This window comes from Pipra filicauda, unplaced genomic scaffold (genome assembly GCF_003945595.2).
Source record: "Pipra filicauda isolate LSUMZ 115617 unplaced genomic scaffold, ASM394559v2 scaffold1_size10287979_pilon, whole genome shotgun sequence".
Taxonomy (NCBI): Eukaryota; Metazoa; Chordata; class Aves; order Passeriformes; family Pipridae; genus Pipra; species Pipra filicauda.
Window position 1 is genome coordinate 2,185,486 of NW_024104310.1, and position 23,116 is coordinate 2,208,601.

Sequence of the window (23,116 nt, forward strand, 5' to 3'; positions counted from 1 at the left end):
GAGTCGTGCAAGGTGTGCTGGAATGAGCTGGGTTATACCTGCATCACAACATTCACACCTCACAGGTGGTGCTGGCTACAGACAGATGTTCCTTCTTGGAGATCTCTGCCGTGCTTTGAGAAGTGACTGCTCCCTAGCTGCTCCTTGCTGCCCCTCTGCTGAAGAATTGTGCCCCCATGTCTCCTTCAGAGAGCAGAGCAGAGGGAGCTCTCACTAAGCAGTTTCTAGCAAAGCAGCTGGATTAGCTTAAACTGAAACAAAGGCTGACATGGCCTGAAGCCTGCTAGGGGTCTTCCAATGATCCCTTCTGCTGGCACAGGAATGGCCAGCTAGGTCCAGGAGAGGATTTCTTCTCTGTGGTCTTTGTTAAATGTCTTTGTATTACTGTGCCAGGCAATCCTCACATTGACACAAAATAGCCTAATTGTGGATGTTCATCAGACCTAAAAGCATTGGAGCCATCATTGTCTGTTCCAGTTAGGATAGGAAGATTCTTAGCAGGTCAGAGCCCATTTCGCCCCACCTGACTTTGAATTAATTTTGTATTTAATTTAGAATCAAAAATGCAAATTCCTCCTTTGCTTGATCACTGGTATTTTTTCCTTTTCTATTTTTTTTTCTTTCCTGATTGATTAAATCTTTCCATGTGTACTTCTGCTATTTCTTTAACACCTTCATGAGAAATCCACAGTGAGATATTTTGTATTTTTTTTTTTAGGTTACATGTGGTGTTCTCTTTTTTCTTTTCCTGTTCTTATTTTTTTTTTCTTGTTCCCTGACTCAGAAAATGCAATACCCTATGACAACAGCTGTAACAAGTTGTGTGTGGCTGAAAATTGGCTTGGCTTATACCTGCAAAATCTAACAGTTCTAAAGTAAGGCAGAGACTCTGTGATAACCCGGTAGCTGAGTATCTGTTTTCAGATGTTTATAGCAAGCTCCTAAAATCCCTGCTTTTCCTTTTAGTAGAAGAATTCCACTGAAAAGTAAGACTGGATTTCTGTCTCCGGTGTGCAGGCTCTGACAGGCTAATAAGGAAGAGTGATGGTGGCAATAAAAAGGGTCTTGGGTGCATTCTTCAGATTTCACTGGTTGTAAAATGATGGCCCTGCTACAGAAGGGCCACAGAGGGACTCAAAGTGAAATCTAGCCTGGAAAGTTTGAAGAGACTGTTGTGGTGAAGTGACCTCCCCATCAGCTCCACCTCTTCACGTTGTTTATGGCCATCACATCAGAAGCGAGTGCTGAGTTTAGAGCATTCGAGGTTACCTTTTTAACCCAGAGAAGAGAGGTGTATCTTCTTAATTTTTAGTTATTTACTCTGTTGAAATAGTGTAAAATGATCATCAAAACACAATGTCAAAATCTGAAAATTAATTTTATTCACTGAAGAAAGCGAGTGCATTTGAGGACTTGTGTGACTTCTTTATGGTATTGCAGTTGATAACTACCACTGAGAAAGTAAACTGGAATGACATAAAAATTCCCAATGAGTTGATTTCACATGCATACATATTGACATAAATCCTAAAGTTTAAATCCTGTTTTGATGGAATTACTATGCTGAAATATGTAGGTATGTGTACAGGTAACATGTTATATCTTGCTTGTCACATTAAGCCAATCCCTGAATTTAACTGCCTTTCAAATCTGCAGACTTTAAAGGATATATAATGCTCTTTGTTCATTTAGCAAATACAAAATGGCAAGAGAGGATGATTTTTATAACCTTGTGAACAGTAGAAATAAGCCAAGATTGAAAGAGATCTGGGGGAAAAAAATTCAGATAGGATGCATACCCTTCAGCATGCAAGAAGCTGCCCTTGTTAGAAACTAACTTTGCATGCATAATTAATTTGAGCAGCACATTCCATTTCTTACAACTAGAAGAGAAATTGAATTCAGGTGTTTGGTGAACATATGGGGGATTTACTGTGAATTTATGACCTGTGGTTTGAGTGTAAAAACCCAAGATACTAGCTGATAAAACTTAATGAAGCTTGTGCAGAGAAGCTATTTTTATTTGGAGTTTTGTAATTGATACATTTTTTTGTTTTTTAACACCTCTCCCCTACCTTTTTATGCCTTATTCTCAATAAATTCTTTGACACTTAAGAAAAACAAAAGTAGTGTGGGGTAAGCCTTTCTATGCCTCTTTCCAGGATGCAACCCTGTTACAGGTACATTTGTAGTCTAACAAATTTGATCTGTTGCTCAGCTCATTTTTTTCTCAGACTGACTATAGCAATTTGGTAATCATGCAACAGCTCTTTTCTACAGCGCCTGCCATCCATGGTTGCTCCTGTTTGTGTACCATGTCTATATGTGTTAATATCCATGTGTTCATGAAAAATCTATTCCCTGATGTCTCAGAGAAGGACCATATGTGGGGCACACTGGAAGGAGAGGACCAGCCAAATTGGTTACACTAATTTAAGCTTGAGGAGTGGTATTTAGATGTCAAAAAATAAACCATAGAACAAAATAATAGGAAAAGACCAACGTGCTCTGGCAAGCTTGTGGCAGGAAGGAGACGGTGCAAACTCTGTTGCTCTTCAGCCCTCATCGGCCCCCTGTGTGTGGGCACAGTCATCTGTGTCACTGATGATTAACAAATCTGTTCAAAGTGAACAAACCAGCAGACTGTGCGTTGGAATATGGTGATAACTTTAAGGCTGGTAAAGGGCATACTTCCATTTTGTTTCATGTCCCTGACTTTTTGAAACAACTTGACAGTTTCTGCTTATTCACCCTCAAGGGCCATCTGAAACAGACAAATCCATCTGCTTGGGCTTAAATGCTGTGGTGAGAGGCTGCTCGAGTTTCAGTAAATGTAGCAGAAGTTTTTATGTTACATTATCACCACTCTGCTTTCTGTTGGGCTGTTTCATCCTGCTCAAGCATTGAAGAAAGGGGCCAATTTTGTAGAGGCTCAGTTTGTTCTGAACTTTGGTGAGGATATGTGCTGCCAACTACAGCGTGGCCACCAGACCGAGGACATTGTCAGTCCTCAACAGAATAGAAATAAACTCTTTAGCTGCTCCTCTCTATGTGTAAATATAGAGGTAGATTCAAATCCAGCTCTTGATTTTTAATGACACAAGTAATCTGGCCAAATGAAAAGGAATTTGTATTATAGAAATGGGTGATAGTTATTTACCAGCTTGAAGCAAATAAGAATCCATCTGTGGTTTATAACTGTTATCCAGAGATCCAAGCAGCTCCTTAGGACAGTGAGGTCCTGGCAGCTCAAATGTGTGATAAAAGATTTCAAGGTGTAAAGAACTCTTGTTTGTTTACTAACCTTTTGGTTATTCCAGTCATGTTGCAACTGCCTGGTGATGTTGTTAAGACCCTTTTCCATGCTTTTTCAGGCCAATAATTTTTTTTCCAAAGCTTCACTCATCCCTGTTCCGTAGCATGTTTGTATCTACTTTATCACACTTGAAAATCTGTCTGTTTTGAAAGGAATACAACTCTGCACATCAGTGCATGACATCACACTAAGACATTGCTTAATGATCTGCGACTCTGATGGTCATTGCTGCAACTGTTTGCTTCTGGAAATATGTGACAGCTCTGGCCTATCTAAGCCTTGCTTACAGTTGCATTTTTTAGCCCACGCTGGTGGTGATGTGTTTTAAAGCAGCACTCACAAAATAACTGATTGTGAAATGTGCCATCTGCAGATGGAAGGCAATGGGGTGCCAAGTAGAGCTGTGACACAAGAAAGCCCAGCCACTTTGCAACCCAAGTAAACTTTGGCCCTAAAAGCCTTTCCTCGATTTTTATTTCTTTTAGGAACATTTAATATTGCTAGCACTTTGATAGAAGAGCGTCGCTGGCATCTGATGCTAGGAGGTGCTAATTGTCTTCCGTAAATTCACAGGCATTCTGTTATTAAGTAGGCATAGGGAAGCGTTGTCTGGGCAAGCTGTGGTTACTGTAGAGTTGTAATTCCAGTTTTGCTAAAAAGTTTAAAGCTAGCATAGGTCAAATCTTCAATAGACTTTGGATGGATTTCAAGTTACATTCCTTTCTTCCTGCTAGTAGTCCTGAATTATTTGAGGTGGATCTGCCCTCAGATTTTTGGTTCATTTGAATGGAAGACTCAAACAAAATGTGGTACATTTAAACTGAGCTTTTGAGGACTTGCACCATACATCTGCAAAAGGGAATTTAAGCAACAGGAACACCTGCAGCTGCACCCTAATAGTCTGTTGATATGACCCTACCTCTCTTGGGTCAATTCATCCAATAAGTCAAAATTCATTTTGCTTTAGACTGGCTAAGGACACTTCTCACAAGATATAATTTGTTTAGCTCTGTCCCAAGGGATAATGATGTGACTACCATAAAGAGTTGTAGATAGAGCAGAATATCTCAGGACCTGAAGAGGAATGAAGTTCGGTTTGCACTGTTGCCTCCAAAATTTTCATTCTAACAGTTTCTTATTGTGATTATGATTTTTGCATTTCTCTCCTTCTGGAAGTACTACTTGGAAGTTGAATGAAATATCAAGAGGGTGTACCAAGTGTTCCCTGAGTGCAGGGGGAGTGCAGAGGGAGACATAGAAAACATAGCAAAAAAGCACTGATGATGAAAGTAACTGGATAAAGAGAGGCATGAAAAGAAACAGGAGACAGCATGGCAGGCCAGGACAGAGATGTGCAAACCCTTGCTAGTGAGAAGGTTAGGGCAGCTGTAATTTGACCTAGAGAATCAGAATAAGGTTGAAATGAAAATGGAAGCAAAAGGATGCCAATCTGAGATATAGTCTAAACCCTCAATCTTTTAAGAAAAGTATCGTAGCCCCTCCTTAGCTGCCTGCCTTTTCCCTTTTCCTCTTCTAAATGAAAATATGTAATTTTTTTATTATTACAGAATGACTGATTTGAAGTCACTTTCTGTTTCTCCCAGACATTTTGAGCACAAAGAAATTTGAGTGGATACAGAAGTGCCTTTTTCTAATTTTTGCTCTTGCTTTTCTGTGAAATAGTCCTTTTCATAATTCACTTCTTTTGCAATTTTCTAAATTTGGGTCATGTCCCTTGCTTTTCAGATAAAATAGAAATATTGTTAAAAGATTTATCTCTTCTGCCATTATCAAACCTTTAATAACTTTGAATAACTTTTCTTAAATCAGCTTGACTTCTTTTTTTTTTTTTCTTTCTTTTTTTTTTTTTGTCATTTGAATAAGTTCTTAGGTCTGGAGACAAGTTAATCATAATTCCCAGGATCCTCCTTGTCCTTTGTTATTCCATCTCTGCAGTGCAGAGAGTGTCAAATTCATGCCTTTGCTGTTCAGAAAAAGACATACATTTTGGCTTCATGGCATGGACACTGCATTTGCTTGCTATTCCTCTTTTGATGTAATCGTTTCATTGAATATCTATCACAAAATGTGGAGAAGTCCTCATATCTGTAATAACCCTTCCAACAGCCCATTTTGGGGCTGGTACAGTATGTCTGTTCTGTATAATGCACAGGATTTAGTGCAGTACTTTGGGGGTTTGCCTTCTGTTTGCCATTGCATAGTTGCTTCAGTGCCACTTTTGCATTGTAATCCCTTAGAGTTCGAAACAATCTTGATTATGAAAGGCGGCTTATTTATCCATTATCTTGACTACGTCAAGGTGTCCGTCTATGTTGCTTTTCTAGTAATTTTTACACTGAAATTCAACAGTGTTTCTCTTTCAAACATATATTATTATACCTGAAATACTAATACTTACTGTATTTTGCTACATTTAAGTGCAATTTATTGTGCAGAAAACACTTATCTGTGTAGAAAGCATTGGACTACTTGTTTGTTGGATTAACAATGCCCGTTTTAAAAACCAACAGACCGTTTAAAAGTAGTTTGTACGTCATGCACTGGATTTTGATGAATCTATTTACAATGTGCAGTGTATAGCAATGCATGGGGAAAAAAAACCAAGGGGCTGCATACTAAAGCTGGGCAGAATTTGACAATAAGGAATAAATTTACATAATATAAAACTGTAAATGGAGATAAGCGCTTTCACAAAATTAAATTGAATTAAGGAAATAAAATTAGCAACACATGTACAATGATGTGGAAATTTTGAAACTACCAGTGTTTCATTTCCACCTGTTCTAAATAAAGCTTTCTTTTAATTGTACTTTTCAAAAGGGTAATTTGCACATAGAAGTTGACTTACTCTACAAATAAAGCATTTCTTAAAGCTCTCATTTGGGGGGGGAAGCATGGAAGAAAACACTTCTCTAAATTCCTTCCTTTTCTTTGCCTTTGGTGTCAACAAAAAAAAATAATCAACCCAAACCTTTTAAAACTTAGCCTTTGCTAGAGCCGTACTGGTTTTTCTGTCTGGCCAACCAAGCACTGATAAACTATTTAATGGCACTGAAAAGAATGGGAGGTAACGTCTCAAACATCTACAACCTCCAATCCCCTGCACCTGCCAGTCCCACAAGACACCAAAAACAGCCACAAATGGAGTCTAGAACTGTCTCTTTTTATACGAGAGAAGACACGGGATATAAATTCACTCTGTTTTATTGTTCCCTGTGTCCAAGAACAGAAATCTATGGAATTGCTTTCCATTGTCTCTCTGCAGACTCCTCTTTTGAAACAAAGTAATAGCTGTCCATTCTTCATCAGCTCTTTTGAAACAAACAATGAAATGCAGGGCACAAGGAGTCCATAATAAAAGATTAAAATGCTTCTGGTTAGTCTTGATATAACCTGTTTGTTTGTCAGGCTTCCTATGATTCCCACATTAACATGTTTGAAATACAGTGGGGTTGTAGAGGTCAGGTGGGAGCTGCAGAGCTGGAGAAACGTCAACACAATTAATAAATATCCATTTCCCCCCTGCTCCCTGAAATAAGCCATTCCTGTGCATTTTTCATTGTGATTTCACATACTGGGCTGTGAAGAGTGGATTACCAGACACTGTGAAAAATTGATGGTTTTCAAGGGTTCAAGGTTCTGGGTGTGCTGATTTGTAGTGGTACCTCAGGGTCTGAGCCCTCCTCAGCCAAGATCTGTGGGGCTGAGGCCCGGATGCATTCCTGCCTAGGGCGCTGTCAAAGGGATTGCTTACTACTGGCCCCCGAGCCTTTTAATGGTTTCAGACTGATCAATTTAAAAGACTTGTTAAAAACAGAACTAAGGGATGATAGACTCTTATTGATTGGGGAAAATAACCAAATTTTGTATAGGTAGAGCCTTCAGACTTTGTAATTAATTTGATGTGAATAAAGATCTGACAGTACTACCTACAGTTTATTGATTAGGGGAAAGTATCTTTCATGTTTACTCAGTAACAGAGATCACTAGGACTTTTAATTTCCCTTTATTTTACATCTGACACTAGTGCGTCTATTCCTCTTTGTTTCTAAGACTGATATATACTAAAGAGACGCCAACAACTTTGGATGATTTTTAGAAATATCCTCATTTGTCTTATCCTTACAACATCAGAAGTTTCTTTATAAGTCAAACAACATTAATAATCTTTTAAAAACTAAATATATTTGTACTAAATGCTTGTGAATTATCTCTGAGTCTGTAGTCCTGCGCTGTAGTAGCAGTCCCACGTTAAGAAGTCTCAGTCACAGGTGGCACTTCCCAAGTGTATTGATCATTTCCATCCTCTTTCTTTTAGCAACAGGTCGACTCCTAACAACCACGACCGGATACAGCGCCTGAGACAAGAGTTTCAGCAAGCAAAGCAAGACGAGGATGTAGAGGACAGGAGACGTACTTACAGTTTTGAGCAGCCGTGGGTAAGTGTGGAGCCTGTCAAATCTGGGAAGGTTGGCTGACTGGTGCTGTTTCTGAGCCGGTTGGGAGCAGATAGAGAGGAAGACAGGGTCCTCTGTCTCCACACTTCTGCCCTTGCTGTAATCCCTGTTTTCAGTTCATTGATGTTTATTTCATTTCTAAACTTCTTCAGCCATCTGTCATGTATGCAGATAGCATTATTTGCTCTGTGTTTAGACCCTTGACTCTGTGAGTTATTACTTGAATTTTTTTGCCTCAAAGGCGATATCAATTAATCTGGAATTTTCAAGGAAAATCAGAATAAAATGCATACTAACAATAAATAATTTAGAGAGAACGTGTAACCTTGTAAATGGTATTTTCTCTGAAACAATATCAGCGTGATTATTTTCATAAAAGGCAGAGCTATGTCTTTTCACAGTAAAAAAGGAGGGATATGCACACTTTACAATAGTAGCCCTTTGCCACTTACATTAGCCGAGACAGTTCTGTATCGAGATATACATCCTAATTGATCATTTGAATCCTGTTCAATCTGATCTAGCAACGTGATACAATTATGTAAATTCACGTGCTTATCTTGTTTAACATAATTGAATGAATCAGCGTTGCCTTTTAATAAATTACATATCCTAAATTAGGATCTTTTAAACATGTGACAAATACTCTAATTTTGTTGAAAATTCTATGATAAAGACAGTGAACAACTTGCTTGTGTTCCCAAAAAAGTGGGAACTGTATGATGACAACAGCAGTAACTCTCACAGCTTCCTCCAAAGCCGGTGTAGGTGATGGGTTATTGTTACTTAGCATTGTGATGCACACGAGAACGAGGTGGGAAGACTCTTAGCTGAAGAGCCATCTCTGTGTATGAAGTCATTGAGAACAACTTAGGCAACATACCTAGGTAACATCCTAATGCATATGTCATCTTTGTTTGCCTGTTGTGGTGGATGTGGAAGACGTTTTTTGTTTTTTGTTGGGTCTTTGTGTCCTTGACCATCTTAAACTCACCAACTTGAACCTGTGATATTTTTGACATGCAGCATGGAGAGGAACAAAGGTAAATGTGTCCCTAAATGACTTAATATTGCTTAACATACAGTATCAGGATATAGGCTTTTCTTTTCCCATTTTAGAAAACCTCTAACTTTGTCTGAAAAATTAATATAAACATTTTCTTTATGACCAGAGGTTTTCTATTTAATGTGGGGAAGATATTGTGATAGTCCACCACAGTGATAGTTTACCAGTTTGGGGGTAAATTTGGGCTGTAGTAGAGATACTTTCCATTATGCATATCAACTACTCTTCACTCTCTAAATGAGAGATTTGAGCAACATTCTTGGGAAAACTGTGTATGAGAAAAACTTGCACTCTTGTAGACTTGGGAACTTACCTACTGAAGGTCATGGGCCAAATTGTTGTATATCTAAATGCCATAGCAACTTTAGACAGTCAAGTTGGCTTTTATTATCGTTTCTTGTAGTGAGCAAAGGGAATTATTTGGATGACAGACTGATTACCTTAGGAATGGAATAATTTCCTAAATTGTGGGTCAGAACACTGACCTTTCTTTTTTCTCTTACTCAAACAAATGGGATTTCTCTGTTTACTCCCCTTCTACAGATCATGCAAATGAGCTCAAAGTGACTAATTCAGTTTAATGTATTAATATTAATTCTGGAGCTTATTGTTGCTTTTGTAGGAGCTGCTCTGTTTTTAAATACATAGGTGACCAAATGTTTTATTTTAGATAAGTACTTTAAAAAAAATTGGCCCAGAGTCTTTTTGAATTATAATTTTATTTTTCCATCATGTACTCCAGCCTTTCAAGATCACAATGCCTGGAAAGGATAAAGCAATGATCTCATCCATTTCAGCACTTCATAGCCATTTCAGTGTTAAAGAGCCATAACCTTCTCTCTAAAGGAGTGTGTACTACTTTAACATATTAATCCAAAATGATGGACTTTCTTAAGACACACTCACAAAATAGATCCAGACGTATTATTAAATACCAATGATACAAAAAAATGCAAAAGTGGTTTATAGTATGTATGCTGGAAAATACTTAAATACATACATTGCTGTCTTTTCAATCCGTCTGTAAGCTGTTGGTTCCAAACCACAGCAGTGCAAAGTGCACCTGTATGTGGACCATTGTTGAAAAGTGTATTTTCACCTGAGGGAGATGGGTTGTGCAGCCTACATAAACTAAAGAACTTTACATCCAGAGAAGCCTCAGAGCCGCTTGACAGCAGCCAACTCTGACCTGGTTTGGACAGACAGGAAAAACCCACTCTCTGAGAAGTGTAAGCTAGGTGATAAGTAGTTTGCATTTCTCATTAGCAAGATGATGGGAGAGATGAGGATAGGGAACAAAGTGCTGATGTGATGTGGGACTGTTGGTTACTTTAAGGAAATATAAATGAACATGAAGTTTGCAGTGTAAGTAATGGATGCTGATGGAAATCTGGCAGCTCTGAGGATATTCAGAGGAGCTCAATACCTCAGAAACCCACTAATATATTATCAAAATGATCCTGTGAACCTCTCCAACTCCAATCCATCCCAGACTATTAATGACCTGTGACACAGAGTACAGTTACCTGTGACAGATACCTTCAGTCTCCTCCATGGGTTGGAGGCAGATCTCTGTACCATGGAGCACTACATCACACTGGCTCTGTGGCAGCGACACTGGTGCCTGGCCCCTTCCCTTCCTGCATGTGCCCGTCAGGTGAAGGTCGTTTCTCCGTAGATGAGCAGCACAGCCAGACTTTTTGCCTGGCTGTGTTTGCCCTGCCAGTAAACAAAATACTTGACTGCCTGTGAGTGTTCACACTGCATCAGGCAGCTTAACAGACACAAAAAGTGATAGCACTGGAATGAGATGACACCGTCTATTAAACAGCGTAACATTTCTGCTCAAGGCCATTTGAATGACACGCTGTTAGGGTTTAAATAACTGCCTAAATGTTGCAATACTGAGCCGTCTCTGAAATCCAGTGGTTCTACAGTTTTGATTCAAAGCTTTATGGAAAAGATTTTTGCATTTGTTTATTTTAAGATAACTTTCTCAGGCTTCATAAAGGGTTTTTGCTCTTATATGGCTTCACTTTTTTTTGTGTGTGCGTGCTCACGTGTGTGTGTGTGTGTTTCAAAAACTAACATACAAGAGGCTTTCAAGAGCAATACTATAGGCCTGATGCTGCATGGAAAAAAAAATAAAAATAAAATAAAATAATCCTGCTGGTGTTAGTTCCAGTCAGAGTTTGCAGACATGTATCTGGGCATGTAGAATTGCATGGGATTACAGTTATGTGTACTAATATTTAAGGCCCTTGCTGTTGCTATGACATTTTTATTCCAACGCAGGATTCTTTTGGGGCTGATTTTTCTGTTCAATACCAAAGTTGAGCCTCTGGTTTCTGGGCTTTTCTGGCTTGTGTTAGGTCTGCTGAGGTTTGTCCTTCCTTATACCAGTCCCAGGCTTGGGGAGATTTTTGTCGTAATTTGTTCTATATCTTGTATTTTTGCATAGTCACATCTTGATTAACAGACCCTCCCCCCACACACCTTCAGTAATAGAACCACTGCACTATAGCCCTAAATGTTATAGGAGTGAACAATACAATTTTTAGAAAGAGCATTTTAAATCCGTGGAAACTACTGCAGCTGCTTGCCTGTCCTGCTTGTTGAAGCACAACTGATCAAAAAACCCCACAAAGATGCAGGAGGGACAAAAGTTAGTGGTTTATGTCTTCAAATTTGATAAAGTAATTGGTGCTGAAAATGGAAAGTGGCAAATTCCATTCACAAATACATTCATCTCCAGTCATCCTGGATCTATTTGAATGATAGGAAAAAATTGACATTGAGAGAGCAGCTGAGCAAACTCTAAATATTTAGGAGTCAAATAAAAAGATGTTTTATTTTCTAAAGATAACAGCTAACTGGGTCAAAATAAATATGATACCTGACTCATCTGAGTATAGCTTTAATCATATGCACAAATTTGGGAAAGGCAAATAATTGTATGATTTTCATGGAGGAAAGACTCTAAGAGTCCTAATAATATACTAATGCATGACCTGATAAATAAAGGCTCGGAAAATTCAGGGACTGTGCTTGGTTTTTTTCAGCTGTTTGTTGGTGTATAGATCTTGTCTCTAAGAGACTTATGGGAAAAAAAAATTGTTTCTTATCTGTTTATGATGCTTGTATCTTATTCCTATATTCAAGTCCTTGACCTACTCAAAGCCATAATGAATTCTAATAACCTAAAATTCTTTAAGAAAAACAAACTCGATTTTTATTGCTGTAACTTCAAGTGCATATTAATATTACCTGGAAAAAATTAATAACAGGATACATTAAATACAAACACTGTAAAGTTTATATCAGGCTGTAAGTTATGTAGAATTACTCAACACATTAATGAGAAAGAGAAATAATATATTAATTCTTTCTATTACTAGTGCATTTCAAGAGTCTCTTTTAGGATATTTTATGCAAAATACTAGGCAATATCTGATGGAGCATTGCAGTTCACAAATACCTTAGGAGCTAAATTGCAGTTTCTCCTACCCCAGTTTGTTTCGGAGAGGACACCAAAGTTATGCAGGGCAGCCTCTCCACAGGTAGTTCCTCTTCAGCTGTGTAGATAATATCCATTCTGTTTCAAACCTGCAAAGGATTTCATAAAATAATAGCTTTTTTTTTTTAAGATTGAGACTCTAATGTTTTATATTTTAACATTTTTTCCCACTAGCTTCAATCTCGTAATTTATTTGAAATAAAAAAAATGAAGATAGAAGATTTTAAAAAGAAATTAAGGCATTTTGGTTAGTAAACAAACATATTTATAGCTCACACGTGTACAATGCGTGTAATATCTCTGGCAGAATTTCAGGGCTTAGTGGTTTGTTCCTACTATTCTGAAGATTTTCTTTCTGTTGCTCCTATACACAGAACAGAAATCTTTGTCCCATACCACACAGCTCAGCTTCCTACATAGACACCATAGAAAGGCACAGAAAGGGATGGGATTTTCTTATTATGTGGTGTTTGAATTAATACGCACACCTGCTGGCAACTTTTAAAAGACATATTGCTATATGTTCTGTTCACCATAGCAACATAAACAAAAATCGAAGTATATATATGATATACATGGTTACTGGATTGTCTGTCATCTGTGCCAAGTACATTTACACATAAAGCAGGCAAGGTCATTTAATCTTATCTATTTCTAATTAGCGCTGAACTATAGGAACCATGGACTTTTGGAGGGCCTTGTGTCTGCCAACTTCCCAGGTGAACCTGAAACCTCTTGGTTAAACACAGTGCTTAATCTCGAAAAAACAATTAGTTAGTTTATTTTAATATTAAATAACAGTCTTTTTTTAACAAGTGGAAAAATACTAAGAGACTTGATCCTTACTAATCTCCCTATTAACTATTTCTTCGTCAACACAAGAGTTCTATCAGTTGGAATAAGTGTTTCTCCCGGCTTGTACCTGTGTCTGAAGGCTGTCAGATAAGTTTGTCACCTCAACTTTTGGATTTCCTATTGCCTGAACTGGTTGGATCTCCCTGAAAACCCAGTGCTCTGGATCACCCCATGATCTCCTCTCCGTAATTCTGTGGCAGCTTTGATCTGTGCCAGTCCTGCAGGATCCATGCTGCCACCATGCAGAACTACCTCTGTGGGCAGAAATGCCACTCTGTGGGGAAAGAAACTGTGTGGGCATCCCTTGGTATAGGTAGGAAAGAAAGGAGGGACCTTTGTCCCTAAAGATGCTACCCTGGACTGCTGATAGTGGTCAGTGCAACATGAGCCATGGGTGTACATTCTCTGTGATATGAAAAAATGTTGTTTGCATGAAGTGAGAAAGTAGAAACTTTTAACTTTGCAGCCCTGGTTTTAAATTAATGCCTCTTTTAGAAGAGAGCTGTGTAATTTCATCTATCTTAAAGCACAATTTTATGTGCTGAGTATTGTTTAACAATGCTGAATGCAAGAACTATCATTGCCACTTAAATGTGTTGTGGAAGACATGAACATACATTTATTTGTATAATGCAGCCTTGGTTGTTATTGTGGCCTTGACCACATCCTATTTGAAAAGGTCAGTGCTTGTCATACGTCTCATTGCAAGCAAGGCCAGAGTTCTTATCAATCTGTTCTGTGAGGACTGAGCTGTTGCCAGGTTTGTTGGATGGTTTCAGGTTGTTATAACTGTACTTAGTCTAGTGTTGATGTCAGTGTTAAAATTACTGTGTTATATACATGGTTTTTTTGTTGCTGTTGAAAGATTTGGAAATAGTGCATCTTTTTTTTTTAATTATCTCCATTTTATGCTGACATAAATGGGGTAGGCATGTATACAGATGTGTATCTATGAATATATTTTATATAAATATATATGTATAAAAGTGTACTTTGGAGATTGAGACAAAATTACCAATTAGTTTTTGAAAACTAAGGTTACTTATTGTATAAATATTTTTGCTTTAGATAATTTAATCAACAGCATATTGAAAAGTTAAATCACTGTATGGAGATTTGCATTTTTCTGAATAAGTTAAGGGTCCAAAATGGAATATGTTAAGTCTTTATATCATCATAACCATATAGGCATTTACTATGGTATCACTGGTGTTTTGAATGAAAAGAATTGAAAGAAAAACCTTTTTATTAATAAGATATTTGGATGTACCTGTCTGTGTGTATATATGTTATGTTATGTGATTTGTGATTACATGCAAAGGGAGTATTTTTATGTCTCATTGCCATATTTTTGGATGCTTGAAATGAGATAGTAGATTCAATTGTATGAACAGCTTATTGTAGTTGTGAACAATATTCAGATTAAATAAGTATCCTTTCCAGATTTTTTAGAGTATTGCAAATCCTCTTAGTACTCATACCTTCAGAAAATCAGATAATGGATTTGAGATGTTTGCCTTTAGACCCATCAAATTACAAATGCTGTCCATTAGATGAAATTCCTTCTGAACTGCAGAGAATCCAGATGTGACTCCTCAGATCACATCATTCTGGGCAGGCACTACAGCAGGCAGAGAGGAGTGATAGCCCCTGCCTCCATTTAACTCATTGGTTCCTCTGTGCATTAAAAAGAAGTATCTCTGAAGGCACAGTTTGATCTTAGTACATTCATAGTCCATTAGGACTTTCAAAGCCTCTGTCACTTTAGTAAAGGCTTTCATGGTAACTTCATCTCTCTGGACATGTGTGTGTGTACGTGCATTCATGCTTTCTAGAAAAGATGCATTTTATTGTCTTGTACAAACCTAAACTGAACAGCAGCTCAATCCTATCTCCACCTGTTTGGTAATTTAACCATTGTCTGTGCTGTAAAATTCCTTAATCTATTTACAGTGAACTAAAAGAAGTGAAGCTTTTCAAAAAAAGAGAAGCAATTCTGATTTCATGTCTTTCCTGTGATAACTACTTTCTCACATATGACGTAATGTAACTGCAAGCTTTCTAATGCTGTTGAAGTGAAACCCATGAAATGAGGAGGTTGGCTCTAAAATCTTAGTTTAAATGTTTTTATTCTTTATGGAGAAGTTGATATGGGAACTTCTGAGTTTCCCTCTGGTTCTCTGCAAGCTGCTTATAACCACACAGGAGAGAATTCACAAATAAACCTTGCGATTTTCAGATAATCACTCTCTTCCATAAGCTGAGCCCTTCAATAAAATACCAAATGTCAGAAGACTCTCAATAAAGTCAAGAAAGTTAGAAATGTTGACATATGCAATAACTGAAATGCTGCTCTGTATGTGTGTTGCCCTTACTTAATATAGTAGGAAATCTCCATGGGGGTTGTTGGTTTGGACATACATATGTACAGCTTATTCATCTCTAAGAAAATTTCCCACAAGGCTTACATGCGATTCTGTTTTCTCAATTTGTTGCTTCATCTTACCATCCCTAAAGCATTTTTTCCTTAGAAATGCTGTTTTACTGAGGTTTTTTGCAGAGTAAACCTATTCTGAAATAGACATCAATGTTACATTAAGGATTTTCTTAAATAAGTCTATGCTTTTGTATTCTGATTCTTTTGTCCAGTAATCTTCCCATAATGGGAAGATTGTATATGTTAAATTCTGAACTGAGACTGATGCTCTGTCTGAAGTGTATTGTCATTGAAAACAAAGTTTCTAAAAGTTGTACACCTGTCTCAAATTTGTTGTGTTTCTGGTTACCTGCAGGTACTTGCCTATATAGCAAGACAAAGGAGACGTTTCTTTCACAAATTACAACTTTCCAGTTTCTAAAACTTGTCTTCAATGTACAAAGCTTTTGAAAAGCCTTTTATCTTGCAGATATTTGTAAGCCATTATGATCTCTTTCTCTGAAGAAATTCTAATGGCAAAAAACAAGGGATGTTTGTTTTGAGGAAAAGCACAGATAAAGAGGCAAGAAGTGGTTTAACAAAAGCAAGTCTGAGACAAGTTGTTTCAGTCCCAGGCTCAGACAAGTGGTTATGCTCCCTAACCTCCCCATGATTAAACTTATATGATTTGAACAGAACTAGTAATTTTAAGGACATAAAAATAATACTTTGTTTCTTTGGAGGTGAAACCTTACTAGTAAAACAAGAAAAAGCCATAGCATTCTTTGATTTTTGTGACAGACTGTTTTGCAACTTGAAATTACAAAGTCTGAAGAAAATAGTAATGTAAAGCAAAAAGTGACATCTCAATGAAAGTTAACTTTTTCATATTCCAAAGTTCAAATCCAACCATTCTGACAGATCTTGACCAGTAATGCTCTGTATTTTCAGAAAGTCCCTCCATTTTCACTTGCTCTTAATATTGGCCTCAAAGTTTCAAACTGTTGCTTCATTAAGATCCTACTCAGATACACAGAAGTCCCGATTGTCCACAAGAGACTTGCTGAATTTATCTACTTGATAATATCGAATCAGAAAATGTTTCTCCCATCTCAGAAAAGCAAGCAGTGCATGTGTGGGCCAACAGCAAATTAGAGTGTTTCCACTAAATGAAAGCATCACTTGAGTGTATTGATGAGGTTCAAAAGAGCTTCTGTACTCCCTCCTCCCCTCAGATTCTCAGTGGGGTGTTAAACTTGGCATTACAGTGGCTAGGGTAATTTACAGAGTCTGAAGATCCGTTCCACTGACTTAATTTAAATTACAGTGTTACTATAAAAGCATAACCCATTCTGGACCAATGTTTTTCTGATACATCTCAGAAATGGTAGGTCAGAAAAAAAATGTGTAGCACAGGCCACTGTTACAGGTCAGAATTTAACCTAATTATTGTGAAAGAGCTGCTCGAATTGCGTGTTGAAACAGATATAACTGTATTTGTACAACAGCAACTTAAATGATGACTCTTTCATGGGTTTTTTTCTGCTTTGTTTAAGACATTTTCATTTTTGTTTTGTAGCCAAGCACCAAGACGTACTCCCAGAGTGGCAGGCACTCCGTGTCAGTAGAGGTTCAAATGCAGCGGCAGCGGCAGGAAGAAAGAGAGAGTTTCCAACAAGCTCAGCGGCAGTACAGCTCATTACCCAGGTATGGCAACTGTCTCAAGCTACTCCGTGCACATGAGCCTGGAGCTAATTTCATTTGTGAAGGAAAATGTCGTACTTAGTGCAGACACTTTTGTTTAGCATTGATATAAGGTGGAATGTATTCACTGTGGAAGAGGCATAAAATTTCTTAAGTGAGAGCATGTGGTAGCTGTTTATTTTAGGAGAATTGCTTCAGAGCTGTAGGGATTTCAGGGGGATCTGATGGCACTCAGCACCCAATAGAATTGAGACATTAGAACAAAACTATTCTTTGTGGGACACCATCCAGTTTAATTTTCTGCTATTACAGAAGTCTCCTGAGCATGACATGAGTTGTCCCCTTTTGACATGTCAAATGATTTCTTTTTCTGTTGCCTAAATCCTTACTGGGCAGAAATTCTATTTTTGTGATACTAACGCAAAGGGAAAAAGTAAAAGGAAAAAAAATTTTGAGTCCTCCAACAAAAGAATATGGAACTGAGAAAATTATCCAAAAACTCAGGGGCCTTCAAGTTTACAGTATATACATTTCCTTTGAGTTACCAGGTCATTAGCAATGGAATGCTGAAAATTAATACATTTTTTTGTCTGAACAAACCTATATTTTTAAAAAACCTTAATTTTTTTTTAATTAGTTGTTTGGGCAAAATGTCTTTTACTCAATATTTAATTTTAAGAATTAATAGAAGTTTAGTCAACTTGTATTTCAAATTAACTCTATAGTTGAGCATTATGCAAATAGTCTTTGCATTTTGAAGTATCAGCAGCAATGGTTGAATGGAGAATAATTTACACTGGAGGTTGGTGTCAAATTGCTTTCCAACAAGGTTGTATTATTTTTGTGGCTCTGTGAAAATAGTGTGGAAAAAAATTTGTTGTGACAAGATGTGTTTTACCAGATACATTATAACTCTTTTTTTTTGGAAATAAATACAAGCCTCATAGCAAAGTTATCTAATCATTCTATCTTGCCAACGACTTTGAAAATAAAACAGTTTCAGATTTTTAAATGCTTTAACACCTTTCAGTGTAGAATTTTTCTGTTAAGTTTGGAAGGTGGGAAAGGGAAATGCAAAATTACTGTGTTTTCTGAGATTGTTAGTTTCTCATTTCTTCTGATTTCTGCCTTCCTCCTATTAATGCCATATTGTTTCTCCTGAGAAACTCTCTTTCAGTTCTGCAAGCCCCAGCAATGCACTGGTGGAGTGAAAGGATACAGACACTAGTGCCAGTTTTAAGTTGGGAGGTTTATTTTTAGTTTTAAAATGGTGATTTTGAAAACTCACTTTTCCTGTTCTCAATCGTTGGTAGCATTTAAAAGTTGGAAGTCAATTGCAATGAAGCTCCAGTGACAGAAATTAATAACTCTAAGGAGAAAAATCTACAAGAAATATGGAAAATAGATCATAGAAATGCTTGTTTTGAAAAGAGTTTCTGAGAACTTTACTCAATGTCGTCTTCAACAAGAGAAGTGACTGGCAAGCTAGCAATGCATGTTACTGAGTAATTAATGATAATTTAATGGTATTTCAGCTGTGCTGAGAGCAGACAGAATTACAGGACCTCAGGCTAAAATTCAGCACTGTAAATACCACGATACTCCTATAAAAGCTGGGGCATCCAGTTCTCCAGCTTTACAAACTGTTCCTAACTCTGTGACTGATCTTTAAAGAAATTTTACTGTTACTCTGAAATTTAGGTCCCAAGTTTAATGTTGCAAACATGTCTTTGTAATGATTAAAGTGGCTGGCTTCATTCTTGAGCTTGGTTGCCTTTCATCTTGCATAATCTCTAGGAGCCTCCTTTTTTTTCCTCTTTGCACGTTCAAATCTTTAGTACTGAAGGCAAATAAACTCTTGAGTCGATTTTAAAGGATCTTCCCAGAAAGACAGGGAAAGTGAGCCAACTCATTTTGAACAAGTACCAAAAAACAGTCAGTAAATTAAATCAGTTCAACTAGTCATCTTCTTGTCCCATGTGAAACTGTAAAAGCAAGGTTTAACTCCACGTTAATTTTCTACTAGTTACAATTTATCTTGCTCTAGACCAGAAACCTGACAGTTTCGTAGCCTACAGAGGTTTGTTCAATGTGCTCTTGTTCCAGGGAATGATAAAACATGACTCAGAAACCTCATTTCTTTGGCAGTATTGGATATGAGAATACCAATAACAGCTATAAAAATTTGCGTAAGAATTTACATTGTAATTTGTTCTGTAATAATTTGCATTCATCCTGCATAACATTTTTCATCTAGAGATCTCAAAATTGGTTATAAAATAAGGTGGATATGGTAATTCCAAATTATATTTGTAGAAGGAAGATTGTGAAAACATTAGGTAACTTTTTACTTTTACTAATGGTAGAAAAATTCTTCAGGTCTCCTGTCTCTCCACTGCATATTCGTTGGCTGAGTCCACGTCATCATATGTGTTGACATGAAAAACCAAACCATATATAAACAATTAAATGATTTTCTTATTGATTTATGTCACAGTATATTTTGTTTTATTACTTGATTCTCATACACTAATTTTAATCTCGTAGTGGATATCTCTTTTGCTGCAGCTCAAAATTATTTTACTTTATCATCACCTGTCTTATTTTAAATTCATACAATCATCTAGCAGCTTGATAGTAAATTAAAGTTATTTCAAAACCATAATCTGTCTTCAAAATAATGTGATGATTTATTGTGAAAAGAGATAAGAATTGGTAATTCCTATGTGTATTTGGCTTATTTATCTGCACCCTGGAGCCAAAAAATGAACAAAAAAGGTTATCTCTGATTTTTCTTTTATGAAAACTATAGCAGACTGGGAAACAGTCATGATAGCATGAAATTCCTTAGTTCTGGAAATGGGAGGAAGAAACTGTGTAACTACCTATCAGCAAAGAGCTTTATCTTCTGACTTGTGCAGTGTTAGAGCACAAGTGTTTTAAGGATCTGCCTGTTGCATTTTTAATCAAGTGTGAGTCTGGATTCAAATCTTTCATGAGTGACTTTACAAGTGCTGGCTGTTATCTGGCTTCTTAGGAAGCACAGCAACATGTATGGTCTTTCCTAGTCTGCAACTGAATTGCAGCACATTTTTCTTGAGAACATGAGGGTAATTGTAGCACTGGATGGGTTTTCACAGCATATTCCTCCTGTAGAGAACTAGAAATATAGTTCAACTCTCTAGAAAATGCTCTCCTTAAGAAAAGATGTCTCTTTGGGGCAGGAGAGAACGTGATTTCTGGAGAATGCAATAATGGGGGGAAAACTGATGGCATTGCAGAAACACCCTTCTTTCCAGTGATTGTTGTCAATAACAGTTAAAGGGGAACCAGAACATTTTTCTTAAAAGTCTCTTTAATTTTTTGTTTCAGACAAAGCAGAAAAAATGCCAGTTCTGTATCTCAAGACTCCTGGGACCAGAGTTATTCCCCTGGAGAAGGTTTCCAGACTGCGAAGGAAAATCCCAGATATTCCAGCTACCAGGGATCGAGGAATGGCTATATGGGGGGACATGGCTTTAATGCCAGGGTAATGCTAGAAACACAAGAACTGCTCCGTCAAGAGCAGAGGCGGAAAGAACAACAACTGAAAAAAAAAACTTCTTCTGAAGGGCCTAGCAACTATGACTCATATAAGAAAATTCAGGACCCTAATTATACCCCTCCTAAAGGTCCTTTCAGACAAGATGTACCGCCTTCACCATCTCAGGTAGCGAGGCTGAACAGATTGCAAACACCAGAAAAGGGAAGACCATTTTATTCTTGAGGTGAAGAAAATGAAGATCAACTTTCCATGCAATAAGGAACATTTTAATATAAAGACTTATATTTTGAAAACTTTTTAAACTGATGGTACTAAGGAATATATCCGTTGTCTATTTCAGTGCCTTTGAAAATATGGGCAAAGCGCTGGTGGGCCTTATGTCTTTGCCATTCTGTCTCGAGTGTTGAATTCATGGAAGGACCTTCCACCATTTGACAATCATAGCGGAAATGTGCTCCTGCGTTCTGAGTCCTGTAGCCCAGTCCAGTAGTTGTCAATGGCTTTTTGCTAGGATTTGTTGTAATGTGTTTTACTTTGCAGTGACTTATTACACCAACATGAAGCTTTATGGCATAAAATGAATGAATTTGAGGTTGAAGGAAACATTGACATGTCCTTTTTTTATTTCTCTTGGTTCAGGAAGAGGGTTACATATTGCTTTTGAGTGGATAAGGCTTAGCACTACTCTGGATCGCAGTCAGAGTTCTGGTATGTTTTATGGTGGAGTCATTACCAGTCTTTGTTGATCAATATTTAAGTGAAAAACTATCCTTCTCCTATTATGCACATATGCACTCTTTTTTTTTCTCTCTCTCCCCACTCTGAGCTCATTAAAAAAGCCTTTACCCTGACTCATGAGGAAAACAATATTAAGCTTTCAGTTATCCTGACCATCTTTTTACAATTGCCTTATAACCTTAATACACAGTCCATTACAAATGAAATAACTAGAGAGAGATTATTTGTACAGTCACAAACAAACCAAGTATATTTTACTATTCTATTAAAGATGGGAAATTTTGAACAAACATACAACTGAGTTCTGCTTTGCTTTGCTTCTAAATTAATTTGGTCATATGACACTTGTATTTAGGAAGAGAACAAGGGAAGGTATCATCCCCTGGTTATCTGATATACAGTTGTCCTTGGGTAAATTTTGGAGGTACCTTAAAGCAAGAGCAAAGAAATCAAAGTTTTTCTTTGGATCAAAACACTATAAAGAAAAGAATTCCTTCTTCTTAGAATTCATGAAGCTTTGTGGACAATTTTCTTTGTGCTTCCATATATTGTATTGTTTCATTGTGATGCTACATTAAAAACAAACCTTTGAGTATATGAATGAGAGATAAGTGGAGACAAACTGTTACACATCATCCTGAAAACATGTCAGTATCCAAAAATAACTAAAGCAAAAAAGATTGCTCTAGCAGTGAGTAATATTTGAATGTGCATATGGGATATGAGAATTTCTTTTGCAGCAGCTGTTTTTATGTTTGTTGGTCTTAACTTCATGTATTGTAAAAAGTATAGCTGGGTTGCTGAAGTGCCTGCAAATCCTGATGTGAAAAGGCTTGAGAATGGATCTCAACATATTGTGTACAAAAAGGAAAGAGAGAAAGCAGGAAAAAAAATCATGTATTGCGTGATTAAAAAAAAAGCCTATTTTTTTTTACTGGCACATTTTATTTTTGCGCCAATTTGTTTCTAGAATATATGTGAAATATCAGCACACATATGTGTCTTTTATGCCTGTTTGTTAACAGTTTTTTTGTTAATAATGTACTCCATGTTTAAAAGTTCTTATTAGTGTAAGCACAGTGACATTAGATGACAATAGCTCTTTTACGCAGAATTTACAAAACTGTGTAAAATGGCTTTTCATGTACATATGAAATTTAGAATAAAAGGCTGTTTCCATCCTTGTCTTGGTATTGCCTGTAGACCCCTATAAGAACTGCTGCATACATTGAGTTTAAAAAATACTTAACAGATGTTATGTTATACTATTCCTAATGGTTTGCGTGTGTCTTTCTGTGAGTGCGTATAAACATCAGAAAAAAGAAAAGAAAAAAGATTTACAGCCCAGCTGAACACCTGAAGACTATCCTCAGAGGCAAAACCCACATAGTTTAAAGTCTTGTGTTATTTTAGGCCATACCTATGACATTTCAAAGGCACATTTTTCAGACTAACCTCTGAGGCAAAAATCTTCCATGCTGT

General features: G+C 37.1%; 1 protein-coding gene across 18 annotated transcripts in view; it reads left to right on the forward strand.

Moving 5' to 3' along the window:
* The window catches only part of PARD3 (par-3 family cell polarity regulator), a 452,171-nt gene extending 429,356 nt beyond the window's left edge, over window positions 1-22,815 (forward strand). For 16 of the 18 annotated variants that reach the window (XM_039380695.1, XM_039380704.1, XM_039380696.1 and 13 more), the window contains 3 exons: window positions 7,656-7,776; window positions 17,228-17,355; window positions 20,725-21,198. In XM_039380695.1, the coding sequence (XP_039236629.1) occupies window positions 7,656-7,776; window positions 17,228-17,355; window positions 20,725-21,118 (643 nt within the window). In that variant the 3' untranslated portion in view covers window positions 21,119-21,198. Of the gene's footprint in view, window positions 1-7,655; window positions 7,777-8,820; window positions 8,838-17,227; window positions 17,356-20,724 lie in introns of those variants that run through there. The other 2 variants (XM_039380698.1, XM_039380709.1) reach the window with 2 other exon arrangements.
* The last annotated feature ends 301 nt before the right edge of the window (window positions 22,816-23,116 follow it).